The 12,500-nt window shown below is 33.4% G+C and overlaps 2 protein-coding genes across 3 annotated transcripts in view; one reads left to right on the top strand and one right to left on the bottom strand.

Moving 5' to 3' along the window:
- LOC137642573 (dr1-associated corepressor homolog) overlaps positions 1–2,760 on the top strand; it is a 2,899-nt gene extending 139 nt beyond the window's left edge. The window contains exons 2-3 of the mRNA XM_068375255.1: positions 225–1,221; positions 2,164–2,760. Of these exons, the coding sequence (XP_068231356.1) occupies positions 225–1,221; positions 2,164–2,305 (1,139 nt within the window). The 3' untranslated portion in view covers positions 2,306–2,760. The remainder of the gene's footprint in view (positions 1–224; positions 1,222–2,163) is intronic.
- Positions 2,761–7,847: 5,087 nt separating this feature from the next.
- Positions 7,848–10,506, bottom strand: LOC137642117 (dr1-associated corepressor homolog). Of its 2 annotated transcripts, none has more exons than XM_068374668.1 (3): positions 10,458–10,506; positions 9,195–10,176; positions 7,848–8,139 (listed from the first exon to the last, which is right to left on the bottom strand). In XM_068374668.1, exons 1-3 carry the CDS (start codon positions 10,474–10,476, stop codon positions 7,998–8,000), a joined length of 1,143 nt encoding a protein of 380 aa, XP_068230769.1. In that variant the 5' UTR covers positions 10,477–10,506; the 3' UTR covers positions 7,848–7,997. The 2 variants fall into 2 exon arrangements, with proteins under 2 accessions (XP_068230769.1, XP_068230768.1); XM_068374667.1 differs by having other exon boundaries at positions 9,195–10,179; positions 10,458–10,502.
- Between the last annotated feature and the right edge of the window lie 1,994 nt (positions 10,507–12,500).

Raw genomic sequence — 12,500 nt, 5'->3', positions numbered from 1 at the left:
AGATTTGAATATATTCATATTTAGTTACCTTTCAAAAACATAAATTACCTGTACGTATATCTTATCAAGTCGTTGTGTAAATATTGAAGAAGTTTGATACACTAAAGAATTACTTCAATAAAAATGTACTATCTCAGTAATACTCATTTGCATACCTTTGCATAATTGTCTTCGATGGAAAAAAAATAACAGCAATGAAAATTTATTTTCTTTCCTATTGGCAGTAACAGTTGCTTTTGCTGCTGGACAACAGTTCCAGCAAACTCTGGAACTCAATAATCCAGCTGTCAGGCTTGCTGGTCCAGGATTCTTCCAGCAAGGAAGCTCCTTTAGATCTGGATCCGATTTTGGCAACACCAACAAAAATAACCAGTTCCAGAATCTAGGATCAAAAATTCAGTCCAGTTCTGTTTCAAACAACAGAAACATTGAGTCATTTACTACGCTCCAGAATGATAATCAGTTTCAGTCTGGAAGAACAAATTTCCAGCAGAACCAACAAAACAACTTAAATTCCTTTGGTGCTGAAAACCAAAATAGTTTCCAGGGTCAAGCTTATCAACAAAACCAACCAAATTCATTCACACCCGGTGCATTCCAACAAGACAGTGGAAATCAATTTCAGTCTCCCAGCAGTGTAAGCACGTCTGAGATCAACAATGGAATCAGCTTTGATTTGAACCAAGGAAATACTGATAATCGTCCCCAGACTTTCTCTGATAACCAACAAGAAATCAGAAGGAACCGTCTCACACCAATCAACATCCAGCTGACGCCCTCACTTCGCATCCAGACCCAGCAGGCACCAAACTCTTTCTTGCAGACTGACAGAAATCGACAGAATGTTGATAACCGATTCCAGCAAACTGGATTTAGTACGAGAAGGTCCGACAACAACAATAACAACAACAACAACAACAACAACATCCAGTTCAATGCCAACAGCCAGGTTTCATTAAGAGGACAAACACAGTCAAGCAATAGTTTACAGTTGAACACTGGTTCGTCCTTCAACCAGGGCGGTGACGAGGTGAGTGGGGTTTTCGAGCCTTTGAACCTGCCCTCGGGTGCCACCCGTTTGCTTGGCAGTATCTCTTCCTCCTTCAGCTGCACCAACCGACCTTACGGCTACTACGCAGACCAAGACAACGCCTGTCGTGTCTTCCACGTTTGCAACCCAGCTCTCTTCTCTGACGGCAAAATAGAAACCTACCAATACAGGTAAGGGAAGGAAGTTTTCAAAAATGGATTATATATATATATATATATATATATATATATATATATATATATATATATATATATATATACATACATATATATATATATATATATATATATATATGTATATATATATATATATATAAATATATATATATATATATATATATATATATATTTGTGTGTGTTCATTAAATAGAACTTTAGTACCGAGATTTCATGGAGACATTATCATCAGATGGCGTAGTTCTGGATAGGATGAATTAATTGGAAATATAGCAGCATTTTATTATTAGAATTCTCTAAAGTGTCTTCAGTTGCAAAGAACATTAGCTAATAGCGTAAAATCAACGGCTTTTCTTGCAATTAATGTCAACATAATTTATCTTCATTTACTATCATACATAAGTTCAGAAGCATACTTTTCTGATTTAGTTCCCGGTGTCCATTTTAGAGAGCCTTTTTATACCATTTTATTCATCACAACCTACCTTTTTGGAAATAATTGACAAAAAACTCTAATACACATAAACGGCTGAGTGGTGCAGTAATGGCATAACTATTCTTTGGAACGAGTTCGATTCCTGACGATCACTGTGCTGTTAATGCTTGCCAACACCTACTGGAGTCAAGTAAAAGTAATTGGAATTTGCAACTTTACTCTCATAGACTTGATAAGAAAACAGAAGGAAGTGCTCCTCTTTTGGATGTATGTCTTCTAAAGCGTGAAAAGTTAGAGGAATTTATATATGCTGGATATATACATCCATACGTATATACATACACAAATATACAGTATATATATATATATATATATATATATATATATATATATGTATATATACATATATATATATGTGTGTGTGTGTGTGTGTGTGTGTAAAAGAAAATAAGTAAGCTTATGCATATCTTAACTTATCTTGCTTTCTTTACTCATTTTAGCTTCATGTGCGGCGAAGGCACCGTCTTTGACCAAAGCGAGATGACCTGCAAGGTGGAGTATGATGCCACCCCTTGCCAGGAGGCTGCCAACTTCTACTTCAGGAACGAGCAGTTTGGTCGTTTGGAGGACAAGAACTTCTAAAAGGTTCAATATTCACAGAGCATAGAAAATTGGGTTTCCCCGTATGACCCATTGGATTCTCAGGGTTTAAAAGGACTTTATGGTGGAATTGGTGAAAATAGGAATTGTCTATATATCAATGTATAGTTAGCTGCAATAAACCACTAAGATAACTTAGTATTTCTATTAAATCATCACTTATTTTGCTTTGGGTTTGCACTATCACTGATGGATGGCCTTTAAAGTTTCTTGGGTTAGTTAGTTATTGATGATAAAGAAACTATAGTCACTCCTAAAAAGGATGGCTATTGTGATAACACTAATTATCTTGATTTCCAAGGGCTGCATTATTGTCTGACCGATATTTCCATGCTAAGAATTAACTGTAACTTCAAAATAAGGAAAATATAGAAAAATCTTCACAATAATGAAGAAAAAGATCAATAAAACAGAATAACAAATATTTTCTAAATTCACTAGTGATTTTTAGTACCTTTTCTCTAAGATTAGAAATTCTGAATAGCTCTTAAACAAAAATTATCTGTATACTATCTCACCAAGGAGAGAAGAGTGGTCTGATTAGTATGCAACTGTTCTAAAAGAAAGGTAAAGATGCTCTTCCTCAACAAGGAGAATAGTAATCACATCAACAGAAATGTAGTTCTTGATAAAAAAAAAAAAAATTAGGTGTTCTTCTCTCACTTAGAAAAAGGGTAGTCTTACTAGCTGCTCTCTTGTTCAGGAAGACGTTATTAGGGTTTCTTCTTTCACCAAGCAGAAGCGTGGTTTGGCTTGCAGGTATCCTGTTCTTAAGAAAGATCTTAAGTGTCTCTCACCAGGAAGATGGGTGGCATGAATAGCAGACATCCTCTTATTGGGGAAATTCTTAGATATTCTTCTTTTCCCATTGAGCGCATTTGTTTGATCAGCAGGCATCTTGTTCTAGAAAAAAACTCTTATTGGTTTCCCTCTCATCAAGAAGCAGGGTGAAGGATGATCTGATTAACATAATTCTAAATCTAAAAATAAAAAAAATAAAATATTTTATTTTTTACAAAGGGGAAAGGTAGTCTGACCAGAAGGATTTCGGATCTTGGAAACCTTGCTAGATGCACTTCCACCACAAAGAAGAAGGATGATCTAAATAGAATTTCAGAACTTAAAAAAAAAAAAAAACTTCTATATCCTCTTATCTCACCAAGGAGAATGGTAGTGTGACCAATAGTCCTCCTATCCATAAAGGAACTCCAATGTGAACTTTATTCATCAAAGAGAAGGGTGATCTTACCAGCAACCTTACATACTTTTTCTCAACAAATAGAGGTTTGGTCTGATTCTCTCACCAGTGACATGGGTGATGTAACCAGCACACCTCCTACTTTTGATGAAATCTCCAGGTACTCTTTGCTTACCAAGAGAAAGGTGATCTGACTAAGGTACTTCCAGTTCTTCAGGAAACACCTATCGGCGCTCACCCTTTCCAATAGGAAGGATGGTCTAATCAGTAATCCTTAAATTCTAGATGATACTCTAATGTACTTTTCTTAAGTTTTAAAAGAAAATCCTGGGTGGTCTCACCAGCAGGTCTTCTGTTCTTGAAGAAAATATTGATTTTAAATCTAGTAACATTAACTGTTATGTAATTGAAGTAGCGATGTTGTGGGATGTATAAATCCATTAGAGTAACTGGCTTCCCCTTACAGTTAAGGCAGGTCAAAGAATTCTTCGTAATTTAGAAATACCTGTATTTATAACAGCGCATCACCATCACTTCCTAAATGATAAATTGCCCAAGTGATCTAAAATTTTCAGCACGTTACCTTGTGAAAACCTTTTCCGAATAATAAATTAGGTCCCACCATACTCCAAAATTTAAAGGTGTCTTTTACCATGGCATATTTACAAATGGCTAATCCTTGAAAGCAATTAGGATTGCTGCCATTTTTTTAATCTTAATGAATAGTTTTCTAATGATAAAGGTGATGATTTAATGAGATTAGCTTATGTGATATTGGTTTAAAGGCTGACCACCGGCATGGGTATAATATCAAATTCGAGAATAGTAAGGAAATCACCTACTTCGTAGCTGGATTATAGTTTTATAATTTCTTAAACCACTTGCTTTATCCGTTGTTTCTCCTCCTCTCCCATTCTGTCAAAATATTAACGTCCCATAAGCGAAAGATTTCTCTATATTGTTTTCTTAACGACACTTTCTCCAACCTTTCCAGGATCTTTACCTTCAGTTTTCTGTCCTCAGAGACAGTTTGCAAAATCCTTTTACTAGGTTTCGAAAACTCTTAGTTCCATAGATGGCAGTGCACAATATGCGTTACCATTTTGTTTTGCATTTTTTTTAGTATTAGTACTGGCATAATAAGATATTGAGGTTTTCTGTTTTATGTAATATTTGATGAACTTTGAATTATTCCTCTTTTACATACACTAATTTTCGGTTATGTACAAAAGAGGCTAATTGTCGTTCTTATTCAAGATAACAGTCAAATGTCTACTTGTATTCTGTTTCTAATTTATCTACAAAGGAATAATCTGACTAAGTTCTTGACATGGTGTCATTGGAATGTTTACTAATTACTTTTTACCAATAGATGAGTTACACTTTATTTTTCCTGATCTTCCTTCTTGCTCTGAAACCAAAAACTTTATTGACTACAATATATGACTTATTGAGAAAAACTACATTCAGTGAGCTTACTATATTTAAAGCAGTAATAAACCTGAGTTAATACAAGTTCTTGAGGTTAAGTTTTAATCTTAATTCTATTATAACATATATTTGGGTTAATGTGGTATAATAAGGAAATTAAGTAACTGAAATAAGCAGCGTCGTGTGGCGAAAAATCTCTCCCAATATACTTCCAGCTATAATAGTTCTTGTTCTGTTAACCATATTAAGTAATTGATGTCACAAGATTTTCCCAGTGTCCTCGATCACAGACAAGTGACATCTGTTCCTGTGACGCATCCCTTTGGAACCTATCCAGAATTTTCCCAACGAGATCTGTGAATACCAGTTCACTGTCAAATAAAACTTTCGTGCAGTGCTTCTAAATATGACTTCATGTTCAGAGGAAGACTTATCACTCTTCAGCACAAATCAGTCAAACATTTCCTTCAGATGACACTGCATTTGAAGGGGACTTCAGCATTCTTTCTGTTGGTTAGATACCATTCTATGGCTAGAAGATAACAATTTCAAATCAAAGGGATAATGGCAACACTAATCCGTTAGGTGGCTCTGTGGTGAAGGAAGACGCGGGCTTCACAGCCAACTGTCAATACATGATCATAGCCGTTGGAAAGATTTTTCGAGTAAGGGGCTAAAGTTTGAAAAGGTACTGACAGTGGGGGTCCTTTTTTACGAGGAAACACCCTCAGATGCAATTTCCTGGCACCTGACAACAGAAGGTAGCAACAACAAAATCATACTTTTGGACAATCTTTATGTGACCAATTGCAATTTTTACAGAATAACTATCAAAATATACCTCTCAGCCTACTTGATAATTTTACCAAAACCTACTAACGAAGTTAATTCATTGCTTTAACTTATTTTAATATTGGTCAAGTTGGGGCTATCAGCTTTCTAAGCTTACAATTTTTTTTACTTGAGAATTATTATATTTATCATTTGCTTTTCCGTTCCAAATTCATCTTTAAATTTTTAACGTCTTTTATATTTTTAATATCGTCTAATTTCTAGTATACAGAAGACGATTATCTATTTTTTTGAATTAATAATCATGATATTTGTCTTTGGTTTTAAACTATGGTGATAAGGTATGAAGATGGAAAACTCACAAACACAATATTCCTTAGACTTCACAATCTTACATTGATCATAAAAATTAAGGTTGTATGTATATATATATATATATATATATATATATATATATATATATATATATATATATATATATATATATATATATGTATATATATATATATATATATATATATATATATATATATATATATATATATATATATGTATATGTATATATATATATATATATATATATATATGTATGTATATATATATATATATATATATATATATATATATATATATATATCTATATATATATATATAGATATATATATATATATGTACATATATATACAATATTAAATATATTTACATATATATTTATGTATATATATATATATATATATATATATATATATATTTATACATATATATGTATATATTTACATATACACACATAATATTAAATATACATATATATATATATATATATATATATATATATATATATATATATATATGTACACACACACAATATTAAATATATATATAAATATATATACTGTATATATATAAATATATATATATATATATATATATATATACTGTATATATATATGTCTTTAGCAATGACTGATGCTCAACACGTGAATCAATACTAGGATGAAAACTTTTTGTAACTAAAAGAAATTCTTTGTGAGAGAAAACTTAAAGTAGCAGGTAAAAAGAGAGACTTTGTGAAACAGTAAGTGAGCATTTTACATTGCAACGTGAAGCAAAAATACGATTTTACCGTCTGTTTACATGTGTTTACATATTTCAGACGCATGGCATAGGCTTAAAGGCACATGTAGTCTGGTTGGTTGACTGGAAGTTTATAATTATAAAACTACACAACATAATTTTTTGTGACATCGTCGCTGTTAAATATATCCCTCCTTTCAGGTTTTCTACATATTTTGCCACATTTTAACTAATGAATACTTTGAAAGTTATACATTTTATCCATCAGCCGGCAAAACGTTGCTGCTGTGTTTTAGCGATGCGAGAGATCAACATCTCAATATCATTTTCAGTTATGTCATTTCAGTCTTCAATTTAACGACATTAATTCTACCAAGCAGGAGCCAGTGCCAGAGTTTCACATGGCATTACCATTTGCTACAATTTATATGGACCTTCATGGGAATTATTCCAAAACCTCCCGATTGGAACCAAAAACAACATGCTTGTCATCTCGTCTTGTGAGAAATGTAATGACGATACTATATGGTCAGAGTTAAGTTAAATGTTCTATCAGTTAGTATACTGCTTCAGCCATATAAGTCCTTATACATTTTTAAAACAATGTCAATCACTTTAAAATCTTTAGTTATGTATCCATGGGAAGCATTTGTATAAATTAGAGCATTTTTTTTTTCTTTTAAGAGAGAAATTTTGATGTTTGGTTGCGTTTTCCTTGTTAGGTACATTCGATTTGTGCGATTCACCAAGTATCAGGAAGATATAACATTCGTGACAGCTGTGATATGGGATGGAAGAAAGAAGTAGACCTGGTACACAGTATACATGATCGTCTCCATTTACGCAAGCTCCACTTACTTGATACTCAAATGTGCCGTTACTTCATTATTTTACCTCATTATTATCGTTAATTATGTCAATGTAATCCACCATATACATATTAACATCTGTAATAACCTTAATTGCTATCATAAGTAAAATACAAGGAATTACATAACTCTGTATTAACATTCAAATGAAATATCAGAAAAAGCTTATTTGTTTATTGCAAATACCTTTACACAGTAATACCTCATGTCACCAATTTGAACACTTACCCTCTTTGAATGTACAACATTCATCTGACTCTGGGTAATAATTATGATGGCAAATTTCTTTCTTCAATGCATATTAAACCTTTTAGAAGTTCTTGTCCTCCAAACGACCAAACTGCTCGTTCCTGAAGTAGAAACTGGCAGCCTCCTGGCAAGGGGTGGCATCATACTCCACATTGCAGGTCATCTCGCTTTGGTCAAAGACGGTGCCTTCGCCGCACATGAAGCTAAAATGAGCAAAAAAAGAAAGATGAATTATGGAGACATCGAAGCTTACTGCTCTTGTATACAAAAACACACATATATATATAGTGTATGTATATACGTTTTATATATATATATATATATATATATATATATATATATATATATATATATGTATGTATGTATGTGTGTATATATATATATATATATATATATATATATATATATAAGTAATATGAATAGATACACTATAAATATGCATATATATATACATATATATGTGTGTGTTCTGTGTGTGCGGGTGTGTATGTCACTGTGTTTATAATAGCCACGAAAGTATAAGAGAAAAAACTTGATTGTGAGTTCGCTGTTGCCACCAATAATATGAAAATATTGATTTTAACATAATGCGCATTTAATGCTCATCACATGACAGTTTTAGCCATTTATATACACACAATATATATATATATATATATATATATATATATATATATATATATATATATATATAGATATAAATATATATATATGTATATATACGTATATATATATATATACATATGTATATATATTTATATATACATATATATGAGTGCATATATATGTATATTTAAATAGTACATTTTTGAGAAGTACTTTCTTCCCTTACGTGTATTGGAACGTTTCTAGTTTGCCATCAGAGAAGAGGGCTGGGTTGCAAACGTGGAAGACACGACACACACACACACACACACACACATATATATATATATATATATATATATATATATATATATATATACATATATATATATATATATATATATATATATATATATATATATATATGTATATATATATATATATATATATATATATATATGTCTGTGTGTGTGTGTGAGTGTGTGTGTATATATATATATATATATATATATATATATATATATATATATATATATATAAATATATATATGTATATATACGTGTATATATATATATATATAGATATATATAGTATATATATATATATATATATATATATATATATATATATATATATATACGTAATCCATTTTTGGAAACTTTCTTTCCTTACCTGTATTGGTAGGTTTCTATTTTGCCGTCAGAGAAGAGAGCTGGGTTGCAAACGTGGAAGACACGACAGGCGTTGTCTTGGTCTGCGTAGTAGCCGTAAGGTCGGTTGGTGCAGCTGAAGGAGGAAGAGATACTGCCAAGCAAACGGGTGGCACCCGAGGGCAGGTTCAAAGGCTCGAAAACCCCACTCACCTCGTCACCGCCCTGGTTGAAGGACGAACCAGTGTTCAACTGTAAACTATTGCTTGACTGTGTTTGTCCTCTTAATGAAACCTGGCTGTTGGCATTGAACTGGATGTTGTTGTTGTTGTTGTTGTCAAACCTTTCTATACTAAGTCTAGTTTGCTGAAATCGGTTGTTAATATTCTGTTGATTTCTGCCAGTCTGCAATAAAGAGTTTGGTGCCTGCTGGGCCTGTATGCGAAGTGAGGGCGTCAACTGGATGTTGATTGGTGTGAGACGGTTCCTTCTGGTATCTTGTTGGTTATCAGAGAAAGTCTGGGGACGATTATCAGGATTTCCTTGGTTCAAATCAAAGCTGATTCCAGTGTTGATCTCAGATGTGCTTACACTGCTGGTAGATTGGAATTGATTTCCACTGTCTTGTTGGAAGGCACCGGGTGAGAATGTATTTTGTTGGTTTTGTTGATAAGCTTGACCTTGGAACCTATTTTGGTTTTCAGCACCAAAGGAATTTAAGTTGTTTTGTTGGTTCTGCTGGGAAGTTGTTCTTCCAGACTGAAATTGATTATCATTCTGGAGCGTAGTAAATGACTCAATGTTTCTGTTGTTTGAAACAGAACTGGATTGAATATTTGAGCCTAGATTCTGGAACTGATTATTTCTGTTGTTGTTGCCAAAAACGGATCCAGATCTAAAGGAGTTTCCTTGCTGGAAGAATCCCGGACCAGCAAGCCTGACAGCTGGATTATTGAGTTCCAGACTTTGCTGGAACTGTTGTCCAGCTGCAAGAGCAACTGCAACTGCTGATATCAAAGACAAAAATTTTTATTATGTTATTTATCTTTAGCTTTATAGAATTTAAGGAGATCACACTAATAGTAATGCAATTCAATACTAATGAGAATTTATAAGTAATTTGAAATAGTTCTTACTGTACCTAAAATCTTTTGAAAATTTACACACTCCCTTAACACTTAATATAAGATATTGGAATTTGTAATTGATATATTCTTCTTCTATCAGTAAAGAGAAACTGGCTCTATTCCATAGTAATTGCATAACAGAAGCACAAAACACTTACAAAGTAGGAGGAACCTCATGACTGCTGTTGCTTCAGAGAGGCCAATGTGTCAACTGCCTCCCGAACTTCCACCTGTCTCCTTTTATATCCCAACGCCTTTAGGGAAAAGGACCCCAATCCGGTTTGTAATTAGATCGACCTCTGGTTTCCAGCCAAGGACAACATCCTGTTCTTCTTTATAACATAAGATAGAGAATTAGATAAAATCTACAATAAGATAAGAAAATTAGGTCATTAACGAAATATACCAGTGAGTCACATTGACTAGTTTATTCATGATCATATTACGTAACTATTGGCCGTTACCTAATCTCAGAAAATAGAGGTATAAAATCCATTCAGAATAGAAACCATTTTTTTTTAAAGACTATCAAACAGAAATTCTTATAATAGTACTCTCTCTCTCTCTCTCTCTCTCTCTCTCTCTCTCTCTCTCTCTCTCTCTCTCTCTCTCTCTCTCTCTCATACAAATAGGGAGTACTCATATTTTGGACAGATAACCAATTTTTCTTCTTTTTCTCAGATCTGCCCGTCGATTCTAACTTGTCTTCCATCAAACAATAAGTAACTGATAATGGAAAGCTTCTACAAATATGATAAAAATAAAAGACGTTGCATTGAGATAACATAAGTGATGATCAAATGAATGAGTACATAACACCAAAAGAACTTCAAATATTCCTCCCCAATAAGATGGTTCCATTGACAAAGGATAGGTAGTAGGTTGATCAGGGTACCAGCCCAGGGCCGGATTTAGGCAAGTGGAGGCCCCTGGGCAATCTGTGTGGAGGCCCACCCTGCTTGACGCGGGTGCCGAGCGAAGCAAGCCACACCGGGGGGCACTGTAAGCTCCACCGGGAAATCTTCATTGCCAGTCCTGCCAGTAATGAATTTTGGTCATCTTAATCACGTGTGCAAAATGACCTCTCCTAACTCTGTACACTCTAGTATAAAAAGATTATGAAAAGTAATTTCAAATAAATAGCATATGTTTTATTACCATAAATCTAAATATGTTTGTTTGCCTTCACTCATCAGGACTCTACACACCTGACTGTACAAACTGACCCTTTTTCGAAGGTGATTAGGAAGCATGACCCATACTCAGTGCCACCAGTCTTAAAATCAAAACCAAAGTTTCTTCGTAGAATAGAAAAACTATAGCGGTATCTGTATTTACAGACCAGACACTTTACGAGACTTGGCCCTTGCAAATTTGGTGATCAATATGTCAAAGTCAATGTCTCTGAGGATGTCATACTCAATGCTCATCAAAGCCAGGTGACTGAGTCGATCATGATACATTGTAGTACGAAGTCTGTTTTTGATATGCTTCATTTTGCTGAATGAACGTTCTCCAGAGCAATTTGTGACCATAAGCACCAAGTACATCCGTAACATTATCTCAACATTAGAAAAGTATCTGCAACTTTCTTGTCTAGCAGCAATTTGTAAAGGAAATGTTCCTTCCCAAAGCTATCAGTCTTAGCATAATCATCCAGAAACTAGGTGAAAAAAGCTGCAAACTGTACAAGCTCAACACCAAGTGATTAATCCAGATCATCTTTATATTCGCAAACTAATTTTACTGCAGCTGCTTTTATTTCAGTACAGCTCAGTGATTCCAGTCAAGATAAGAAACCGAAAAGGGAACAGGTGTTCTCGTAGGCCTTCAAACGTTGATTAAGGGAACTCAAAAACTGATCAATTACGGGAAGAAAATCATCAACATGAAACTTTTCTGAGTGAGAAAGAGTTACTTCCTCAGATCGTCCATTAAAAAATAGATCGGAGGTAATTTTAGGGTTAGCTGTAAACATAGCCTAAATTTCTAATAATATCACGTTTTTTACTTTGGTTTTATTGTAGTTTTCCGTGATGAAAAAAAGATAAATCATAAATATCCACAATTTTGTTTTATTCCTGACATAAAAACCTTTATTCCTTATATATTTACTGAAATAAAAAATTATTTAAGCCTGGGTCCTTTTTTTGAGGACCCCTAAAATGTGGAGGCCCCTGGGCAGGTGCCCTCTTTGCGGC

Source organism: Palaemon carinicauda, chromosome 6, assembly GCF_036898095.1.
Source record: "Palaemon carinicauda isolate YSFRI2023 chromosome 6, ASM3689809v2, whole genome shotgun sequence".
NCBI lineage: Eukaryota > Metazoa > Arthropoda > Malacostraca > Decapoda > Palaemonidae > Palaemon > Palaemon carinicauda.
This window is presented reverse-complemented; position numbering and strand designations above follow the sequence as displayed.

What these genes read in the sequence shown, in the direction of transcription:
- LOC137642117 (XM_068374667.1), bottom strand. An exon ending in ATAGAAACCTACCAATACAG is followed by an intron (nt 8,140 to 9,194) that starts GTAAGGAAAGAA and finishes TGCTCATTTTAG; the next exon opens with CTTCATGTGCGGCGAAGGCA.